Below are 23990 nucleotides of genomic sequence, written 5' to 3'. Positions count from 1 at the left end.
GTTTATTGTGATCCACACAGTCAAAGGCTTTGACATAGTCAATAAAGCAGAAATAGTTTTTCTGGAACTCTCTTCCTTTTTCCATGATCCAGCAGATGTTGGCAATTTGATCTCTGGTTCCTCTGCCTTTTCTAAAACCAGCTTGAACATTTGGCAGTTCACAGTTCACGTATTCCTGAAGCCTGGCTTGGAGAATTTTGAGCATTTCTTTACTAGCGTGTGAGATGAGTGCAATTGTGTGGTAGTTTGAGCATTCTTTGGCATTGCCTTTCTTTGGGATTGGAAAGAAAACTGACCTTTTCCAGTCCTGTGGCCACTGCGGAGTTTTCCAAATTTGCTGGCATATTGAGTGCAGCACTTTCACAGCATCATCTTTTAGGATTTGAAATAGCCCAACTGGAATTCCATCACCTCCACTAGCTTTGTTCATAGTGATGCTTTCTAAGGCCCACTTGACTTCACATTCCAGGATGTCTGGCTGTAGATGAGTGATCACACCATCGTGATTATCTGGGTCGTGAAGATCTTTTTTGTACAGTTCTGTGTATTCTTGCCACCTCTTCTTAATATCTTCTGCTTCTGTTAGGTCCATACCATTTCTGTCCTTTATTGAGCCCATCTTTGCATGAAATGTTCCCTTGGTATCTCTAATTTTCTTGAAGAGATCTCTAGTCTTTCCCATTCTGTTGTTTTCCTCTATTTCTTTGCATTGATCACTGAGGAAGGCTTTCTTATCTCTGCTTGCTATTCTTTGGAACTCTGCATTCAGATGATTATATCTTTCCTTTTCTCCTTTGCTTTTTGCTTCCCTTCTTTTCACAGCTGTTTGTAAGGCCTCCCCAGACAGCCATTTTGCTTTTTTGCATTTCTTTTCCATGGGGATGGTGTTGATCCCTGTCTCCTATACAATGTCACGAACCTCCATCCATAGTTCATCAGGCACTCTATCTATCAGATCTAGGCCCTTAAATCTATTTCTATCTTCCACTGTATAATCATAAGGGATTTGATTTAGGTCATACCTGAATGGTCTAGTGGTTTTCCCTACTTTCTTCAATTTAAGTCTGAATTTGGCTGCGAAAGCAACTATACTCCAATAAAATTTTAATTATCTCAAGAACAGTAATTCCTATCATATTCTTCAGAACAGAATTAGAAAATAACAGGGGACAACCACACACACACTTAAGGTGATCCTATTGCATTTACTCTACCAGATGCTATATCTTTACACAAACAGATCAAAATGACCGCCATTCATGTTTAGCCAGAGTAATGTATTCTCTTCTATTCCTATAGGAAAGGATTTTCAAAAGATTTTCTCATTCACTAAGAATGAAAAATCATTACAGATTTCATTCATGTCCCAGGGCTCTGTTAACACTCGTATTTTCTGCTTAATATAGTCCAGAGGGACCTGGATCACCCAGATATTTTGCAGCATAATCCACTTGTCCATTATTTTAATGACATCACATTCATCGGACAAGTTGAGCAACAAATGGAAAATATATGGAAAGCTTTGGTAAAAACACATATCCTCTAGTGGGGACAGACAAACCCTATGGAGATAAAGTAGCCCAAAACATCAGGAAAGATTTTAGAGGCACTTTGATTTGGGGCATGGCAAGACATGCCCTATAGATAAGGACACATTATAAAATCTGATACCTCCGAACACTAAGAAAGAATCACAATGCCTCTTAGGGATTTGATTCTGCAGGTAGCACAATCTGTTCTGACCTATTCATTCAGTAATGTGAAAAGCTATTATCTTTGATTAGGGTGTCCAGAGTAAAAACTGACATTTTAACAGGCCCAACCCTGATGCAAGAGGCTCTTACAACCTAGGCTATACAACCGAATAGCCTCTGCTGTATTAAAGGGATTGGTGATAGGAAAAAATTCTATGGAGGGCTGATAGCCAACCCTGATAGAGAAAGCACAGCATAAACCCCTAGGGTTCTGCTGTTGAGTCATGCCATCTGCAGCAGAGAATTACATACCTTTTATAAAATGGATTCTGACAAAATATTGGACCCTCCTGGAGTAAGAATGCCCAACCTTGAGATAATCAACTGACCAGTGGCAAGAATTGCTCATCATAAACTGAGTCCCCTGAGACTCATTCACTTAAAAGTTCAGGCAGCACCATTATCGGATGAAAGTGTTGTCTTTGGCATCAAGCATAATCGTGATCAGAGGGCATAACAGCAGGGTGTCCCTGAATGCCATATTTTTAATCACTGCTGTCCAAGGAACTTCTCCTTTGATGAACATATGAAGTTGCAAACTTTCAAAGATGAAAACGTGCATCCTTGTGTCCAATCACAGAAGTTGGTTCACGTGTCTGCTGTACATTGTCATGGGCGTGCTTCCTCTAGAAGGGGTTGTGCTTTCGTGCATTTGATTATACAGTCCTGAACAGAGGACAGTGGCAGAGTATCTTTCCATGAAGCCCAGGATGACTGGAAGCAAGCATAAAAACAGCAGCAATGTGGCTGTTACTGCTAAGAAGCACCACTGGGCAATGGTGAAAACAAAAGTGAAAATAATCGAGAGTGAAGCAAGGCATGTGAAAAGTATTTCAAAGCTATTACAGTACACAACTGTATCGTCAACTGTGTTAGTCTGGTACCTAGGCTTAACTCTGATGGCCTTAGGAACAAACTGGATGTAACAAACATGCTCTCAGAAAGGAACCTGTTCATAAGTAGGGAACTTACTGTATAGAGACTATGCTCATGGCTGGGCTGATTGACCAGGCATCTGGAAGGACTGTGATAAGAAGGTCAGGGACACAGAGGAGAAGCGGGATATGGACAGGTCTCTAGGAGTGAATATCAAATATTATAAAGATCTTTGTATCACATCTAAACACCAAGCTTTGTGCAATGGTGGTATTGTAGGCAATGAGGTTTATCCCAGGCATGAAGAAGTTCCTGTGGCAAGGACGGCACCTATGCATTGCCCAACAACACGAGCTACAACCCAACAAAGCTGTTGTTCCTCACCAGCAGCTACTGTGTTGCCATATATCCAATCTACTATTAAAGAGACGGATGCAAAGTGCCCAATAAAACCCCGTTCCTGGAGGAGACCAACTAACCTCTTGGTAGCATGTCGTTACACTGAACTCCATCCACTCCAGAAAGGGCAGAAGTTCACCTCGATTGAAATATACACATATCCCACCCTTCTTATTCTCAAGGCTTCAACCTGCAGTACTCTCTGAGAGCCCCCAAAGTATTTGAGCCACAAACATGGGATCATGCATAATATTACAGAAGATCAAATAACACACTTGGGTGCAAAAGAGGTGCTGGTATGAATACACGACCATGGGATATTGATCACATACCATTCTCTGAGAAGCTGATAACCTGATACGGCTTAATGATACTCTTTTGGAGAAGCACTGAGGAATGTTTGAAGACAATACCATTAAAAAAAAAAGAGGTGGGGGGAGTCTTCCTTCAGAGTGCAGTACATACTCAAAATGTATGAGCAGTATATGGTGCCGTGTCCTCAAAGGTAGAGTAAATGGATACAAGACACGGAAGTAGCTGTGGTCTTCCTTACCATTACTCCTAGGGACCCATTTGGAATCAGTGTTTCTCATCGCTGAAACCCTAGGCTCTGTGGACTTAGAAGTCCTAGTTCTTGGAGGAGAAATGCTTTCATCATTAACTTTTGAGGTATCACTGCTTCCTGGTCATTTCAGGATTCTTGTGCTAAAATACCAGTAGGCAAAGGAAGAATAATTAATGAGATCATCAGGGATGGGAGGGTGGGAAACAGGGATGCATACGGTTAGCACACAGGTTATCTACTGGAGTGTCTATTAGTACTGTCTTCTCCAATTTTGATGGTAAATAGACTAGTACAAGTTCTACGACGTGCGGAGGGATAGGAGTTCAAGTCATTCCACCTGCTAAGTCATACAGACAAGCAGAGATACTAAACGAAGGGGAGAGGAATAACGCGTAGGAGGAAGAAAATGGTGACCACCAACTGCAGCCTTGAGAACAGCTGTGGTTGTGCTGATGAGGGCTGTAGTTCATCCCACCAACCTTCCTTTTTCCTCCAGGGAACAAGACCAACATGCACCCTGGAATAGTTATTTACAGGATTTGTTACATGAAGCAAACGGCTGTGAGCGGCACAAAGGGGAGACTCTGGCGAACAGAGAGGAGTGTCACCTCCCATCTCCCTCTCGTGGACGGTGGCGCTCACCCCTCCAGCTGGAGACAGTGCTGAGGCTGACTGCTCGCGACAGCATCCATCTCCAGTAACTGCCTTCAGGTAAAGAGAAGCACTGCACTCAAGGGCACACCCATCCCTGGAGGGAAAGCTTCCTGTAGAATCATCCGAGGCCTTTGCTGTTGACTAGATTGCAATTTATTCCTCCTAACCGTGCATATGAGTATAATTTCAGAGTAGTTATATCAGTGTTGGTTATCATCACTTTGATAATCAGTTAACAATTATAGCTATATAATTTTAGCTACCAAATTATATATACCTCCTAGTGATTACACTGATATTTGAAAATTCTCTAATAATACTATATCAGAAGGAATCTGGATATGTGTGCATATGCGTGTGTAGTGCCTGTGTGTCCAGGCACGCCTATTATCAAATGATTTATAAATAAAAGACAGACATATTACACAAACAAGATTCTTTGGGTTCAGTGTAAAAATCAGAATTCTTTTCTATTTCCCCACTAGGCCTTAAGAAAGCTATGGAATAACAATTTTCAGTGTGTTTACCACCAAAGTCTGATGTGATCAATATTTATGAATCTATCAAGTCTTTCATATTGTATGGATTTATAGTTATCACTGGTCTCAGGATACTTCATATTACTGCAGAATTCATTTCTAATTTCAAAGTCCGCCATAGAGTCATATCCTCTTGATTATCACTGAGCTAGCTTCCTACTTGAAGCACATGTTGAATGAGGGACAAGGTGAATGACAAGCCTCTATTTGCTGAGAAACCTCTGCCAACATGAAACCGGAATGAGCAAGTCATTAAATGGATACTGTAAACCCTGCTACAAACCTCTCCTCCGGCAGGCATTATGAAATAGACCTTTTCCCTTCACCTTTTCTACTGAGCTAAAAACCTAAACTTCAAATGGTTACTGTCCCTGAAACCTTTGGCTATTAATTATTTTCTTGGAGGATAGAAAATATGGTAGAAGATAGCTATTGTATTCATCCCAAGAAATGTATCCTATCTGTCTTAAGACTAAATAAACCAATGGAACACTGCATAATAGCTAATATTTGTGTAGCATTTTGCAGCCTGCAAATCCCTCTGATATACATTTATTGCACTAAATCTTTGAGACAATTATCTACCGTATTTTAAAGCTGAAGGGATGGAGATTTGAAAAGGTTAGGCAATATTATCTAAGATTCTGCCCACTGGATTCTATATTCCAATATATTTTAAATCGCTATATATAAACTAGAGAAGGATGTGGACATGAAATGTGTCCACATCTCAGAGACTAGGTGAATATTACATGGTCAAAGATCAAATGACTGACTGATGCCAAACTTGGGCTATCATTGAGCCCCTCAGGGAAAGTGCTAGTTTGAGTGCCAACATTTCTCTAAGGGAAAGGGGACTTTGCAGCAGAAAATAAAACAGCAGAGACTATCTTCCTCTTACTTTTATCTATACCTTAGCAAGTGAAATACTTCTTTAGCAGATTGAATTCATAGCCATATACATTGACATTAACAACCTTCTCGAAAAAATTGCTTCTGTATCCTAACAGGTACAGTTAATTACTACGGTTTATAAGGGAAAATGTCTGTGGAAAGCTTATGAGCTATAATCATTGCTGGAAATAAGTTTCAAAAATATTAAGTTGCACTTTTATTCATTTATGCTCAATGATGGAACTCTAAAGAGAATGTTTGTAGTTTTAATGAGCACCACAGATTTTGTGAGAGAAGCTGTCTAATGACTCATTTTTCAGTTTGGTCCACCAATATATTAGTCTGGTACATGGAATTGGATCTTCTAAATTATTTACAGAACTCCAGGAATAATTTGATCCCACACAGACAACCACTGAGCATTTAAATCATAGTTACTCTTCTCATATCAAGAGAGAAAAATTCAACTTAATTGACCACCAGTGACTAATATCCAACTAAAAAGTACCTCATTTGAGAGTTAGTTATAATCTCTCTGACACAGTTGCTTATGTGCTATTACACTGACAAGTTAAATTCTAAAAGATCTTAAAAGTGTTATGACTAGTTGTATAAGTTTTCATTGCTTCACACAATCCCACTGAAGTTAGTATATAAGAGTTCCTACATTGTAAGAAACACTTTAACAAGCTGTAGTTAATATACAACTATATGAGTATGCGCCCACATATTCCTCTGGATATTTGGGATTTCAAGGTGTTCATCTGGTTCCATCACTTCGGGGTAACTATATGGGGAAAACGTGGAAGCAGTAAAATATTTTATTTTCTTGGGATGCAAAATCACTACAGACGGTAACTGCAGCCACAAAATTAAAAGACACTTACTCCTTAGAAAAAAAGCTATGGCAAACATAGGCAGCATATTAAAGTAGAGACATCACTTTGTCAGCAAAGGTCCATAGAGTTAAAGCTACAGTTTTCCCAGTAGTCATGTATGGATGTGAGAGTTGGACCATAGAGAAAGCTGGGTGTTGAAGAATTGATGGTTTTGAATTGTGGTGCTGGAAAAGACTCTTGAGAGTCCTTGAACAGCAAAGAGATCAAACCAGTCAATCCTTAAGGAAATCAACCCTGAATATTCATTGGAAGGACTGATGCTGACACTGAAGCTCCAATACTTTGGCCACCTGATGGGAAATTCCAACACATCGGAAAAGACTCTGATGCTGGGAAAGATTGAGGGCAGGAAAAGCGGGTGACAGATGGACGGCATCATCGACTCAATGGACTTGAATTGGACCAAACTCTGGGACATAGTGAAGGACCAGGAAGCCTGGCATGCTGCAGTCTATGGTGTCACAAAGAGGTGGACATGACTGAACAACAACAAGGTCTTCTTCTCATGTTGATAGCGAAAAGTCACAAAAATAGATCCAAATCAAATCCCAGCAGGACTCTGTGGGGCTCCTGGGCATTGAGGCGTTTCTATGTCCCCCATTTCTTGTATGGAATGGACTCCAGCCTGTGTGATAGTCCCTGAGCTCCAAAGGGCAGATTTTAACAGGTACTAGTCAGGGAAGAGAGGGAAGCAGGGATAAGGGAGGAACAGCCAAGAAACAATAGTACAACCTTAGGGTAGGATCATGCTTCTGCCTCAAGGGATTCATGTAACAATGTCTTTGAGCTCTGTTTGGAAGAAAAACCCAACAAATGGAAGATGTAAGCATTACTTTGGCCACCTGATGAGAAGAACTGACTCATTTGAAAGACTCCGATGCTGGGAAAGATTGAATGTGGGAGGAGAGGGGGATGACAGAGGACAAGATGGTTGGATGGCATCACTGACTCAATGGACATGAGTTTGAGTAAACTCCGGGAGTTGGTGATGGACAGGGAGGCCTGGCGTGCTGCAGTCCCTGGGGTCGCAAAGAGTTGGACATGACTGAGCAACTGAACTGAACTGAAAGCATTCCTCCTACAGAGAAGACCACCTGAGGCCTGATTAAAGGAACCAGAGAAGCTCATCAAAAGATCACTGGAAAACAGGTCAAAATACAGGCACTGCACACACCCTAATCTTATTAGCAACCCTAGCCTTGAACTATTGCTATGAAACTCCTTACCAAATCTTCCCACCTAGCAGCGTGGTTTTTGAGGGGCACAAGCCTACTGTTTTCCCCCTTTGCCCAGCAAAGAAATAAAGCTCTTCTTTTCTACTTCACTGAAAACTCTGTCTCCAAGATTTGATTCAGCACAGGGGCACGGAGACCAAGTTTTTGGCATCAAAAGGACTTCTGATTTTATGCCTCGATGTTCATGACCAGACCTAATACTTTTGCCCACATGTGATCTGCCCCCTTAATACAATGTTTACAATTTGACATCATTTGTAAACAGTAAAGCTTTTCCAGGGGAGGACAAGGAATTGAAAATAGCTCACATTTTTTTTTTCTAAATGCTTAACCAATATATTTCCCCACCTACAGTGGGAAACTACTATGTTGCCAATCTTGGAGGAAAAACAAAAAACCAGCATTAGAACATATTCAATATCAACAAATGTGTTAGGGATATGAGACAAATATGAGATACATGTCCCATATATATTTCTTATTTGGAAAGTATGAATTGGTACATTGCCCAAGCAAATCTACATTTAGGAAATATTTAGAATAGTGTTTATTTGGTTGTGAACATATTACTTTTCTGTGCCTAGAATATAGAGAATACATTATTACTCCCCATGGCTACTTTGTTATATATTCATCCATTTCTGCCATTAAATTTAAAATATTCCAGACTATATATATCTTGATTACAGCTGTATTCCCAGTTCTCTGGCCCTTATCTTCTCTGCCCAGCAGTTAAGTATTTCTAATTATTTTCATTGCAGACTATGGCCAGGAAACATAATGCTGTTGTTCAGTCGCTCAGTCATGTCTGACTCTTTGCGACACCATGGACTGCAGCACGCCAGGCTTCCTTGTCCTTCATTATCTCCCAGAGCTTGCTCAAACTCATGTCCATTGAGTTGGTGATGCCATCCAACCATCTCATCTTCTGTTGTCCCCTTCTCCTCCTGCTTTCAATCTTTCCCAGAATCAGGGTGTTTTCAAATGAGTCAGCTCTTCACATCAGGTGGCCAAAGTACTGGAGCTTCAGCTTCAGCATCAGTTCTTCTTATGAACATTGAGGATTGATTTCTTTTAGGATGAACTGGTTGGATCTCCTTGCAGTCCAGGGGATTCTCAAGAGTCTTCTCCAACACCACAGTTCAAAAGCATCACTTCTTCTGCACTCAGTTTTCCTTATAGTCCAACTCTCACATCCATACATGACTACTGGAAAAACTATAGCTTTGACTATAAGGACTTTTGTTGGCAATGTAATGTCTCTGTTTTTTTAAAATGCTGTCTAGGTTTGTGATAGCTTTTCTTCCAAGGAGCAAGCATCTTTTAATTTCATGGCTGCAGTCACCATCTGCAGTGATTTTGGAGCCCAAGAAAATAAAGTTTGTCACTGTTTCCATTGTTTCCCCCATCTATTTGCCATGAAGTGATGGGACTGGATGACACAATCTTCATTTTTCTAATGCTGAGTTTTAATCCAGCTTTTCCACTGGCTTAAAATTCAACAGAACGCTACCTAACAATTAGAACCAAGATCACTAACTCCAAGATAACTGATATTTTATATGTATCTTATCTTTGTTCCTATCATCCTCTCTATCCCATACTGCATCACCAGCACCAGAAAATAAGCTTACTTCTCCTTTCAGCAACCAAACAGTCTTAATTTAACTATTACTTACCCACACTCCATCATTCTCAGGCTTCCTTCATGGCTCAGCTGGTAAAGAATTTGTCTGCAATGCAGGAGACCTGGGTTCAATCCCTGGGTTGGGAAGATCCCCTGGAGAAGGAAAAGGCTACCCACTCCAGTATTCTGGCCTGGAGAATCCCATGAACTGTATAGTCCATGGATCCCAAAGAGGTGGACATGACTGAGCAACTTTCACTTTCTACCCACACTCCATTTCACTGGAGGATGACTAAAGGGTAACTAACTCATCAGCATCTGCTATGTCAAACAGATCCGAAAGTATTGTGTACCTGTTTGCAAATCTGACTACTGAAGTATCTTATGACTCCTAACACATTGATTCTTGACACTTTTTGGCTGGGCTGTTCAGTGAGTAGTAGACTTGAAGAGCTACAGTCAATCGTCATTTGGAAAGAGGACTTAACTAATGTCTCTCACCAGGTAATAAGTAAACAAAAGTAAAATAACAACAAGAAACTAAAACCAAAATAACAACAACAACAAAAAAAACATTTCCTTAGCTCTTAGAAGAGATGGCTAGGCAATGCAAGTGATACAAACCAGTTGAAGTATTTTAACCTGAATTTACCACCACTTACATAACACACCTAAGTATTTCTCATGCATATGGAAAGTCTTCTTAAGTGTGCAGATCTTTGTCTGTGGGTGCACAAGAGTATGTGCACTCATGGTTGTGTTAGGTATGCAGAGATGGTTAGCAGTCTGGAAATGTGTGTACAGCATCACAGTGTCAGATACACAAGATTCCTGATCGCATTTCCTCTAGTATAATGACTTTTTTTAAATGGCATTGATCATCTTGATCTTTATCTTGAGGAAACCATGCATATATTCCACATGTTACAGTACACACATTTCAATAGTTTTCCAAAACTTATTTTCTGGAGAGAAAAACAAATCATTAACTCCATTTAATTTAGTAGGTGGTGTTTCCTAAGTCACTAATTGTGAAAGAGGGAATAGCTAAACTCTGTATAAAAGACGAGGCTGAAACCTCATTAGGCTTATGTAAATATCCACCAACCATGGGCGCCCTCTTGAACAGGCCATTGTGTGCGCTTCAGTGAGAAGCAGATTGTTATGGTTGCCCAGAGAATCTCTGAGCCGCAAGCATGTGGACAGACCAAAGCTGAACAGCTGGTCAATGCAGGCCCACGATGTGCTTCACAATATATGGTGACCGTTTATTGTTGGAACTTCGAGAGAGAGGGCTCTGTTCTTCCGCCATGGTCAGCTTCATTGCTGAGTTTATATTTATAGCTAGCCTCTCCACCATCTGTGCACGCGGCCTACACTGCATCTCTGAGGAATTGGAGGCATGATTTGAAGACCTGATTAAATAGCCAGGAAAAAGCAATCCATCATTTACAAGGAGGGAGTATAAGACAGTCACAATGGTGTTCTGTCACGCTTTCAGATTTTGGTCTTCATTTTCTTTTACTTTCATTCTAATCCAATGCCAGATACAATAAACACCAACCCAGTGTCGCAGCCACTGACAACACTTTACCATCTAGAAGGGAGAAGAATGAACTATCAAGATTCCCTGAGGCTTGCCCTCCTCGGGAGGTAAATGACATTTCTGCCGAGGGGAGCCTTGTCCTTTTGTAGTCTCATAGACCCAAATGAATCAGGACCTGAACAGAACACGAGGGACCATTAACAAAGAGATACCTGTTGAAATCAGAGCTGACTGGTGTAAGTGAAGTTCAGTGCCTAGAATTGGTTTATTGAACAAGCTGAACTATTGGAATAGCAAGAAAGAAGAGGAAACAGCTTTATTTTTTTCCCATCCTCCACTTTCAAACACACTCTATCAGATATATTTTCTATCCTAGATAGCAACTTGGGTCAATCCTCGAGTCCTGAAGGCACCTTAAAATATTTTAAAAGCTTTCTTTTCAGATATTAAAAACAGTAACAATAAAGGGAACACATACACATGCAATCAAGTAAGCTCTAAATCAAGACATTAACCTAACATTCCATTTCAAGTTTCTTCCCTCCTCCTAGAGCTGGCCTGAGGGCAAAAATGGGTAAGAGGCAATGGAACTGTGTGTCACTTGGTTTTCATTCTATTGGGTCTGCCTGGCCCCCCACCGCCACCCCCACCCCCAGGACTTAGGGCTTCTCTAGGGTAGAAAGAGAGGATGGACTTCAAGTAAAGAGACAGAGGCTCTTTTTCTCAACCTGTGCTCTTTAGAATCCATAGTCGTAGAAGGCATCCACATGTGTGTTTTGTGGGGGCAGCTATGTGGGTTCTTCTGAGGCCTTTCCACCCGAGGAACCTCCACTCTAGACCCCTTCCTAAAGCAGGCACAGCGGGGTCTGGCTGGCCTTCTGCCCCAGCTCCCAGGTCCGCTCCACCCCCAGTATCTTCTATGGCTGTAGCTTCTGCAGCCAGAACCTCGTGGGCAGGCTTCTTCAGCTGTCTTCAGCCCTGCTTTTTCTTCACAAGTACAGCTCACACCCTTGTTCCTCCCCAAAGTGGAAACAGAGCTCAACACAGCTGACTTTCCCTTTCTCCTGTGGGCTGTGGGTGAGGGAAAGCTACAGGGCTCAAAACGGCCTGGAGCGAAAACTCCCTTCCGAGCCTTTCCCACCGTTCTGTACAGAATAAAGAATTTTCTCCCCCAAAGAACGGAATGGACATGAACATTGATTATGTTCAGCTCCCAGCTGGCCCCAGTCTCCGGCCGGTCTCAGGAATTCCTTGCCCCTGTCGTTAGAAGCTAACTAATCAAAAATAATCTTGAGGAAAAACAAACCCCTTCAAAACAATGTATTTCTGCATATGTTTTCTATATATACCTACCCTCTTCTTGACTTAGCACAGCAGCACACTGGTCTGACTGCTGCCCCTTTTCGCCTCATTAAAGGTGATCTGTTCCTATAGAGTATCGGTCTCGTTCTTTCTCCAAACCTTGCCTTCTCTAGTTCCCTTACCTTAGAGTGGGCACCTCCAGACAACTTTTAATCAAGATAAGATGTCTGTTTTCCAGTTGTGCAAGCAGTTTCCAGTAAAACATATACACGCACACAAATCACAAATGCACTCTGTTCGAGGAGTTTTCTTGGTGTCTCCATAACTTGACTTGTAGGGGAAAGAAAATGCCATGACAATGCCTGTGTGTTTAGTCACTCAGTCGTGTCTGACTCTTTGTGACCCAATGGACTGTAGCCTGCCAGGCTCCTCTGTCCATGGGGAGTCTCTAGGCAAGAATACTGGAGTGGGTTGCCATACCCTCCTCCAGGGGATCTTCCCAACCCAGGGATGGAACCCAGGTTTCCCACAATGCAGGTGGATTCTTTGCTGTTTGAGCCACCAGGGAAGCCCTGACAATGTGTTGACAAATTTCAACACATCAAAGAATCTTCCACACTGAATGGCTTACAGGGGATGATGACCAGACTTGGCCAGTGCCAACAAGTCCTAGGAGAGTATACCGCATATATCTCTTTAGAAATATGACTGTTTATCTCATATTTTCCTCAGCTTTATGGCCTTAGATGAAAATCAATGTTCACCAGAATTCTCTTGTTCTGTGGCTTATGCAGCAACCAGTATTAGTGTAAATGTTGCCATATTGTTGTTAATGAGACAGCACAGGGCTTGTGAACCATGGCTCACATTAGAGACTGATTTTAGAGGTTCCTTTTCTCTACCTCATCCATTAACGTTTCAGCAGAAGAGAATGCACTTAGTCACACCAACGAAGTTACATTCACACATAGGGCACATTCAATAAAAGGGGAATGCGCAGTCCATCAGAGAAACTGGTGATCTTGAACAAGAGTTAATTGTCCCTTTAAATTACGAGGTAGTTCCTTTCGTTCTTTTACTCATCTGAGACTGTGGTTCTACGGCTGCTTCTTTGTTTTAATGAAGAAAACAGAGAAAGTCATTGTTGTGAACATTATGATGACAATTTGAGAGTCTTTGGATAATTGGTTAGATGCACAAAACATCAGGCCTTGATAGGTTATAAAGATAGAAGTCAAAGAAAGACGATGTCTCATGTATTTCTGTAGCTGTACAGAAATTACTACTTTCTAAGGAGTATGTCCAGAGAAGGCAATGGCACCCACTCCAGTACTCTCCCCTGGAAAATCCCATGGATGGAGGAGCCTCGTGGGCTACAGTCCATGGGATCGCTAAGAGTCGGACACAACTGAGCAACTTCATTTTCACTTTTCACTTTCATGCACTGGAGAAGGAAATGGCAACCCACTCCAGTATTCTTGCCTGGAGAATCCCAGGGATGGGGGAGCCTGGTGGGCTGCTGTCTATGGGGTTGCACAGAGTCGGACACGACTGAAGCGACTTAGCAGCAGCAGCAGCAAGGAGTACATCAAGGCTGCATATTGTCACCCTGCTTATTTAACTTATATGCAGAGTACATTATGAGAAACGCTGGGCTGGAAGAAGCACAAGCTGGAATCAAGATTGCCCAGAGAAATATCAATCACCTCAGATATGCAGATAACACCACCCTTTTGGCAGAAAGTGAAGAGGAACTCAAAAGCCTCTTGATAAAAGTGAAAGAAGAGAGTGAAAAAGTTGGCTTAAAGCTCAACATTCAGAAAATGAAGATCATGGCATCTGGTCCCATCACTTCATGGCAAATAGATGGGGAAACAGTGGAAACAGTGTCAGACTTTACTCTTTTTGGCTCCAAAATCACTGCAGATGGTGACTGAAGACATGAAATTAAAAGACGCTTACTCCTTGGAAGGAAAGTTATGACCAACCTAGATAGCATATTCAAAAGCAGAGATGTTACTTTGCCAACAAAGGTCCATCTAGTCAAGGCTATGCTTTTTCCTGTGGTCATGTGTGGATGTAAGAGATGGACTGTGAAGAAAGCTGAGCACCAAAGAAATGATGCTTTTGAACTGTGGTGTTGGAGAAGACTCTTGAGAGTCCCTTGGACTGCAAGGAGATCCAACCAGTCCATTCTAAAGGAAGTCAGTCCTGGGTGTTCTTTGGAAGGAATGATGCTAAAACTTAAACTCCAGTACTTTGGCTACCTCATGTGAAGAGTTGACTCATTGGAAAAGACTCTGATGCTGGGAGGGATTGGGGGCAGGAGGAGAAGGAGACAACAGAGGATGAGATGGCTGGATAGCATCACCAACTCGATGGACGTGAGTTTGAGTGAACTCCGGGAGTTGGTGATGGATAGGGAGGCCTGGCGTGCTGCAATTCATGGGGTCGCAAAGAGTTGGACACGACTGAGTGACTGAACTGAACTGAACTGAATAAACTTACTGCAGGAAAGAGTAGGACAAGATTGAGTTAAGAAGAAGGAAACTGCTCCAAAAAGTTAAATAATCAATAGATGGCATGAACTTTTCATAAGGAGGTATTAATATTTTAAAGTATTTGGATCTATAGAATAATTGTTCAATCCCTCATCAAAAAAAGGAAATAGTGGAAAGAGAGCAGTAATGCTTTTGACCTTCCGTAGTGTTACCACATTTCAGGGCAGCTGATCAGTTAGCTTTTTGTGTGTTTGTTTTATGTGTTTTTGCTTTCTTCCTGGTAGAAATTGTACTGACAATGTGATGACATGTTAATTGCGCATTCATGTCCAACTCTTTGCGACCCCATGGACAAGGGCTCACCACACTCCTCTGTACGTAGGATTTTCCAGGCAAGAATACTGCAGTGCATTGCCACTTCCATTTGCAGGAGATCTTCCCGACCCAGGGATCGAACCCAGGTCTCCTGCATAGAAAGCAGACTTTTTACTGTGTGAGCCACCAGGGAAGCTCAGAAATTGTACCATTATGGGGATATTCCATGACATGTATATTATAGATTTATGCTAGTTTGAACAAACCACCATATTAAACCTCTGAAAGATTACAGAACAAAAAAATAAAAACAATAAATTATAGAAAAAAGGACAACTCATCAAAACCTGTTTTTTTTTTTTCTTTTAAAGGAAAATGTTTTACTTTCAAGTGATTACTTCTCCTATTTTTCTTCAAAGTTCCACTGATTTAAGACTATAAATAAGCATGTGTGTATACACATATATGACTCACTGTACGTGGAGACCAAGACGAAGGATCGTGGGATCTTGCAAACAACAGCTTTATGAGTGTGGCAGAGGAGACGGCAGAGCAGGACTGTAATCCTCTTCTCCTGTGAGAACTCTGAAATTATAACTTGCTGCTGAACAACTATTGACAGAGAAGAATGTTCAGTTCAGTTGCTCAGTCATGTCCAATTCTTTGCAACCCCATGGACTGCAGCACACCAGGCTTCCCTGTCCATCACCAACTCCTGGAGTTTACTCAAACTCATGCCCACTGAGTCGGTGATGCCATCCAGTTATCTCATCCTCGGCCATCCCCTTCTCTTCCCGCCTTCAATCTTTCCCAGCATCAGGGTCTTTTCCAATGAGTCAGTTCTTCATATTAGATGGCCATAGTATTGGAGCTTCAGTTTCAGCATCAGTCCTTCCAATGAACATTCAGGACTGATTTCCTTTAGGATGGACTGGTTGGATCTCCTTGCAGTCCAATAGACTCTCAAAAGTCTTCTTCCACACCACAGTTCAAAAGCATCAATTCTTCAGTGCTCAACTTTCTTTACAGCCCAACACTCACATCCATACTTGACTACTGAAAAAACCATAGCTTTCACTAGACATATCTTTGTTGGCAAAGTAATGTCTCTGCTTTTTAATATGCTATCTAGGTTGGTCATAACTTTTCTTCCAAGAAGCAAGTGTCTTTTAATTTCATGGCTGCAGTCACCATCTGCAGTGATTTTGGAACTCAAAAAAAAATAATAATAATAATAAAGTCTCTCACTGTTTCCATTGTTTCCCCATCTATTTGCCATGAAGTGATGGGACCAGATGTCATGATCTTAGTTTTATGAATATTGAGTTTTAAGCCACCCTTTTCACTCTCCTCTTTCACTTTCATGAAGAGGCTCTTTATTTCTTCCTCGCTTTCTGCCATAAGTATGGTGTAATCTGCATATCTGAGGTTATTGATGCTTTTCCCAGCAATCTGATTCCAGCTTGTGCTTCATCCAGTCTCACATTTCTCATGATCTACTCTGCATAGAAGTTAAATAAACAGGGTGACAATATATAGCCTTGACGTACTCCTTTCCCAATTTAGAACCAGTCTGTTGTTTCATATCCAGATCTAACTGCTTCTTCATGACCTGCATACAGATTTCTCAGGAGGCAGATCAGGTGGTCAGATATTCCCATCTCTTTAAGAAATTTCCACAGTTTGTTGTGATCCTCACAGTCAAAGGCTTTGGCATAGTCAATAAAGTAGAAGTAGATGTTTTTCTGGAATTCTCTTGCTTTTTCAATGAGCCAATGGATGTTAGCAATTTGATCTCTGGTTCCTCTGCCTTTTCTAAATCTTGTTTGAACATCTGGAAGTTCACGGTTCACGTATTGCTGAAGCCTGGCTTGGAGAACTTTGAGGACTACTTTGCTAGCATGTGAGATGAGTGCAACTGTGCGGTAGTTTGAGCACCTTTGGCATTGCCTTTCTTTGGGATTGGAATGAAACTGACCTTTTCCAGTCCTGTGGCCATTGCTGAATTTTCCCACTTTGCTGGCGTAGGAGAATGTTGAATCTTACCAAAAAAAAAAAGGTACCCCACATCCAAGGGCAAAGGAGAAGGCCCAGGAAGAGGGTAGGAGTGACAAAATCACATTTAGAATCAAACCCCATTCCTGCTATAGACACCCGGAGGGCTCAAACAAACCTTGTGTGCACCAGGACCCAGAGACCCCACAGAGACTGAGCCCGAACTGTGTTTGGGTGTCTCCTGTGGAGATACAGCTCAGCAGTGGCCTGCCGCAGGGGCAAGGGCTCTGGGTACAGCAGACCTTGGTGTGGCATAAGCCCTCTTAGAGGAGGTCACCAATAAGCCACCACAGAACTGCCAGAACTTACACAGGACTGGGGAAACAGACTCTTGGAGGGCACAAAGAGAACCCTGTGGGCACCAGGACCCAGGAGAAAGGAGCAGTGACCCCAAAAGAGACTGACCTAGATTTCCCGTGAGTGTCCAGGAGTCTCCAGCAGAGGCATGAGCCATTGGTGGCCTGCTTCAGGGTTGGGGGCACTTAGTGTAGCAGTGGGTGCATGCGACCATTTGAAGGAGGTCACCATTATCTTCATCAACCTCCACCATAATTTGGACTCAGGTCAAACAACAGGGAGGGAACATAGCCCTACCCATCAACAGAAAATTGGATTAAAGATTAACTGAGCATGGCCCCACCCATCAGAACAAGACCCAGTTTGCCCGAAGTCAGTCTCTCCATCAGGAAGCTTCCATAAGCCTCTTATCTTTATCCATCAGAGGGCAGACAGAATGAAAATCACAATCAAAGAAAACTAACCAAACTATCACATGGACCACAGCCTTGTCTAATGCAATGAAACTGTGAGCCATGCTGTGTAGGGCCACCCAAGATAGACAGTTTATGGTGGAGACTTCTGACAAAATGTGGTCCACTGGAGAAGGGAATGGCAAACCACTTCAGTATTCTTGCCTTGAGAACTCCATGAACAGTTTGAAAAGTCAAAAAGACAAGACACTGAAAGATGAATTCCCCAGGTTGGTAGGTGCCCAATATGCTACTGGATATCAGTGGAGAAATAACTCCAGAAAGAAAGAAGAGACAGAGTCAAAGCAAAAACAACGCCCAGTTGTGGATGCAACTGGTGATGGAAGTAAAGTCCAATGCTGTAAAGAACAATATTGCATAGGAACCTGGAATTTAGGTCCATGAATCAATACAAATTGTAAGTGCTCAAATAGGAGATGGAAAGAGTGAACATCAATGTTTTCAGAATCAGTGAACTAAAATGGACTGGAAAGGGTGATTTTAACTCAGATGACCATTATATCTACTACTGTGGGCAAGAATCCCTTAGAAGAAATGGGAAGCCATCATGGTCAACAGAAGAGTCTGAAATGCAGTACTTGGATGCAATCTCAAAAATGACAGAATGATCTCTGTTCATTTCCAAGGCAAACCATTCAATATCACAGTAATCCTAGTCTATGCCCCAACCAGTAACACTGAAGAAGCTGAAGTTGAACGGTTCTATGAAGACTTACAAGACCTTCTAGAACTAATATCCAAAGACGATGTCCTTTTCATTATAGGGGACTGGAATGCAAAAGTAGGAAGTCAGGAAATACCTGGAGTAACAGGTAAATTTGGCCTTGGAGTTTAGAATGAAGCAGGGCAAAGGCTAATAGTTTTGCCAAATGAATGCACTAGTCATAACAAACACCTTTTCCAACAACACAAGAGAAGACTCTATACATGGATATCACCAGACGGTTAACACCAAAATCAGACTGATTATGTTCTTTGCAGCCAAAGATGGAGAAGCTCTATACAGTCAGCAAAAACAAGGCCAGGAGCTGACTGTGGCTCAGATCATGAACTCCTTATTGCCAAATTCAGATTTAAATTGAAGAAAGTAGGGAAAACCACTAGACCATTCAAGTAAGACCTAAATCAAATCCCTTAACATTAAACAGTGGAAGTGACAAATAGATTCAAGGGTTAGATCTGATAGACAGAGTGCCTGAAGAACTATGGACCGAGGTTCATGACATTGTACAGGAGGCAGTGATCAAGACCCTCCCCAAGAAAAAGAAATGCAAAAAGGCAAAATGGTTGTCTGAGGAGGCCTTAAAAATCACTGAGAATAGAAGAGAAGCTAAAGGCAAAGGAGAAAAGGAAAGATATAAGCATCTGAATGTAGAGTTCCAAAGAACAGCAAGGAGAGATAAGAAAGCCTTCCTTGGTGATCAATGCAAAGAAATAGAGGAAAATAATAGAATGGGAAAGACTAGAGATCTCTTCAAGAAAATTAGAGATACCAAGGGAACATTTCATGCAAAGATGAGCACAATAAACAATAGAAATGGTATGGACCTAACAGAAGCAGAAGATTAAGAAGAGGTGGCAAGAATACACAGAAGAACTGTACAAAAAAAGATCTTCGTGACCCAGATAATCACGATGGTGTGATCACTCACCTAGAGCCAGACATCCGGGATGCAAGGTCAAGCGGGCCTTAGGAAGCATCAGTACAAACAGCTAGTGGATGTGATGGAATTCCAGTTGAGCTATTTCAAATCCTAAAAGATGATGCTGTGTAAGTGCTGCACTCAATATGCCAGCAAATTTGGAAAACTCAGCAGTGGTCACAGGACTGGAAAAGGTCTGTAAAGGACTATAAAGATAGCTGAGTGGCAAAGAATTGATGCTTTTGAACTGTGGTGTTAGAGAAGACTCTTGAGAGTCTCTTGGACAGCAAGGAGATCAAACCAGTCCATCCTAAAGGAAATCAGTCCTGAATATTCATTGGAAAGACTGGTGCTGAAGCTGAAACTCCAGTACCTTGGCACCTGATGTGAAGAACCGACTCATATGAAAACACCCTGATGCTGGGAAAGATTGAAGGCAGGAGGAGAAGGTGATGATAGGATGACATAGTTGGATGGCACCACCAATTCGATGGATGTTGAGTTTAAGTAAGCTCCGGGAGTTGGTGATGGACAGGGAGGCCTGGCGTGCTGCGATTCATGGGGTTGCAAAGAGTCGGACACGACTGAGTGACTGATCTGATCTGATCTGTTATATATACAGATTTTATATTTTTATGAAACACTGAAAGAAAGCCAAGCTGTATATTAGAGGAGAAAGAAGTGATTTAATGGTTGTTGTCTTGACAGCCAGAGGTATCTATTGTTCATAATAATCATATCTCACTGGATGGATTTATATATATATCAATAGATATAGATATAATTTTCTAGCACAAATATATCATCAATACACATATACACACCTTGATTAAATAATTCTAATTTCCAAGTTACTTTGGGAACAGGGAAAACTATACGGAGTTTTACAGATAAACCACACAGAACAGTAACTACAAAAACCAGAGCAAAGTTCGTCTCATCTTACCAGGCTTAGGGACAATGAGCTGTGCACTGGTCTGGGTGTTTCCTGCTTCGTTTTCAGCCACGCACTGATAAAAGCCCTCATCCGACTTCACCACCCCAAGGATCCGCAGGTTGCTTCCTCCCTAGTGCGAATAAAATGCAGGTAAAATATTTGAAAAAGCAAAAATACTTCAAGTGACAAAATGAACACAACCAAATTTTAATCCCACTTCCCAGAAAAGCCAGAACGGAGGCCAAGAGGGTTCTCAGCCTGACAGATCTGTCCTAAGCCACCTGGAAAATGTCACAGAGTCCCAAGCCTTTGCTGAATCCACGTGTAGCAATTTCACCCAGTTCTGTGCTGAAAAATATACTCTCAAGGATGTACATCACCCTCCAATTCTAAATGAGCAGTAATCAGAACATTGCTTTATTATGTATGGAACAGAGGTTAGTATCAAAGAAATCTCATTCTCTTTCCCTTGTGCTGAAGCAAATAGGTTCAGTGGCTGCTGGAGAGAAACAAAAATCAAAAGGAAACAAAAACACTGATTTTTGCAGCTTCTAAAGGACAAGAAATATAGGTTGGACATTTTCTAGAAGTGTTTTTAACTGAAAAAAAAAAAGATGTCAGCAAATCCTTTTAAAATTGTGTGACCTTTTAGGGAATTGGAGGAGGTTATGGGGGATATTTTATACCCGTGTTGTTCTTGTTATATGGCAAAATGTTTCACAAAATGTTTCATGTTCAGTAATCCATAAATTAAATAGAGCAACATTAACTCCTGTTTTATATAAATTTGGGGCCACCATAGTTTTCAAGGATGGATGATAAAATGAACTGAAATAGCATCTCATTACCCTAACTCAGTTTATCTCCGATAGTGTAAAAATTAGTTCAGTAAGTGAGATGTATTAAATCACTTCCCCTGAAGTCATTAAGAGATAAATATTACCATAGGGGAATTCTTAATTGTTTTTAGTGTCTTGTAGTCAATTCTTGGCTAATGTAAAATTCTTAGATAAAGCTGACTAACTTCTAATTAACAATTCTCATATAAGTTACTATTGGGACTAAATGTTAACTCGTGTGACAGACAATGGCTCTCAGATATCTGGAGCTATTGGGGAAATATTTTTTAAGCACAATTTAGTGTGAAAAGGGCTTATAGTGCACATTTCCTTTTTACCTTAAGAAACATTTCAATAGGTTGGGTATAATGGGTCATGCTGGGGAAAAGATTATTCAAACTGTAGAGAAAAATAAATGTTGCCTTTTATCATGTGTCCTTAAGGGCACTCAACAATTTCCTCTCTGTGAGAGTGGCAGACATTTCAGGCGTATACAACACATTTCATGTTGCCCTCTGGCAGGTCATTTTTAATTCACTGATAGAGAAAATAGCATAGCATATACAGGAACTAATGGACTGATGTGGCATTCAAAAGTTAAATTTATTTTCCTTTCTTACTCTATTCCTAACCAATTAAATGCAACTAAAAATGAAAAATAGTAAGTGATGATAAGCCTAATAAAGATATTCTTTACAGATGTATTCCTTAAGAGCCCTTATAATGTGACAAAATGCATGGATCAGGAGATGATGAAAGCTTCTGAAAGTCAGCTGATCACGGAACAGTGACCGACCTGCTAGAGGCCTTATGAAGCCATGGAAAGAGTTTGTGCCTGAATTCCGTGCGGGCACTCACACTAGAATTGCCTTCTGCTGGGAGACTTGGCCTAGAGGACACTCTTCTTTATCAGGGTTACATCTGCATCTCCAACATAAGAGAAATGGACCAAAACCCTCCATCTTTCGCTGCAAAGTTCCTTGATATTTAAAAAGTGCTCTTCATATGTCTTACTCATATACCTGACTTCAGATACTCTGATGCTGACCTCAGCCAAAAGGAGAGTTTCCAAAGAGTATTTTCAAATGAGAAAAGCTTTCTGCTGCCAGCAGCAAGCACAATAATAATAATAATGAGAGGCTTGGGTCATTCACTGTGTACCAGGACCACAAACAGCTCTGTGAATATAATGCAATTATCCCTATTATCTCCACCCAGGACAGGAACAGAGTACACTAAACCATATAGGAACTATAAGAAGCATTGTTCTTGGCTTTAACTCAATGCTCTTAAATGACAAAGCATGTAAACCCTGGGTCTTGATATCTTCTCCACCACTGTCACGGCACCAATATTGTCTCGGCACCAATATTACTGCCCTCTTGCACCACTCATAAAGGACCAGCTGGTCCTATTTGGAAGAGCAGCAAAGGAGCAAAGAGTGGCCATCTGTATGATCGAAGTGAGGCTGCCATATCCATAAGTGGCACATTCTATTAAAGCTTTATTATTATGGGCAAAAGTCAAAGAACTAAGAGATTCTTGGCTTCATACAGTCTAGTACTAGGTTCAAAACTTTTTTTTTCCAAGAATCACCAGTGAAAACATTTAGAAATTATTGGTATTAAGCCTTCTATTTTTTCATTGTTGGTTTAAAATCTTCTCTGTAAAACAAGGGGATGGGTTATTTGATTATTCTTATTTTTTTTAGCTCAAAAGTTCTAAGTCTAAAAACTCATCTGTTTTATTAGAACAATTTTCTTCACATATCATAAAAATTCCCAATGGGAATCTTGTCCCCAGGAAAGAAAAGCAACTGAAAACAGAATAGACGATGACTGGGATTATAAAGCGAATTTGAAGAAAAGATAATTACCACTATCTGAAAATAATCACTAGGAATGACCACATCTCCATTCTTCATCCAATTCACAGTGGGCACAGGCTTCCCAGAGACTGTGCATTCAAACTCAATATCCATGCTTTCATAGGCATAGAGGTTGGAAGGGTGATTTAAAAACCAGGGCGGAACTGTAAAGACAGAAAAAAAAATAAAAAGTGAGTGGGTGGGGATGTGAACTTGCATGCTCTATTTTCTCAGAGTTACAGACAAATACTGAAAATGCTTACAACTTTAATTCCCTAAGCCCTTAGTTTGCTTTATAGGAACTACTGTAGGACATAATCAGAAGGCGATGGCACCCCACTCCAGTACTCTTGCCTGGAAAATCCCATGGACGGAGGAGCCTGGTGTGCTGCAGTCCATGGGGTCGCAAAGAGTCAGAAACGACTGAGCAACTTCCCTTTCACTTTTCACTTTCATGCATTGGAGAAGGAAATGGCAACCCACTCCAATGTTCTTGCCTGGAGAATCCCAGGGATGGGGGAGCCTGGTGGGCTGCTGTCTGTGGGGTCACACAGAGTTGGACATGACTGAAGTGACTTAGCAGCAGCACCAGTAGGACATAATACACACCGCCCCCCACCCAGCCCAATGTAGTTAAACAGTTGAGTGAATGGTGGTGTCTTGCCACAAAGAATTAAAAAATAAAAACCTTGAAAAAAAATATAATAAACATTCTGAATAACCAAGTATTTGTATCCAGTTGACCTACATAAAGGACACTGGGAATTCCATAC

At 41.2% G+C, this 23990-nt stretch overlaps 1 protein-coding gene across 2 annotated transcripts in view; it reads right to left on the bottom strand.

Moving 5' to 3' along the window:
* Window positions 1–23990, bottom strand: part of DCC (DCC netrin 1 receptor) — a 1302902-nt gene that overhangs the window by 516803 nt on the left and 762109 nt on the right. For both annotated transcript variants that reach the window (XM_061400228.1, XM_061400229.1), the window contains exons 6-7: window positions 23227–23381; window positions 20521–20641 (exon numbers count right to left, since the gene is read on the bottom strand). In XM_061400228.1, the coding sequence (XP_061256212.1) occupies window positions 20521–20641; window positions 23227–23381 (276 nt within the window). The remainder of the gene's footprint in view (window positions 1–20520; window positions 20642–23226; window positions 23382–23990) is intronic.

Source organism: Bos javanicus, chromosome 24, assembly GCF_032452875.1.
Source record: "Bos javanicus breed banteng chromosome 24, ARS-OSU_banteng_1.0, whole genome shotgun sequence".
NCBI classification, from domain to species: domain Eukaryota; kingdom Metazoa; phylum Chordata; class Mammalia; order Artiodactyla; family Bovidae; genus Bos; species Bos javanicus.
Note: the sequence above shows the minus strand (reverse complement) of the source record. Positions and strands in the feature narration are given on the sequence as shown.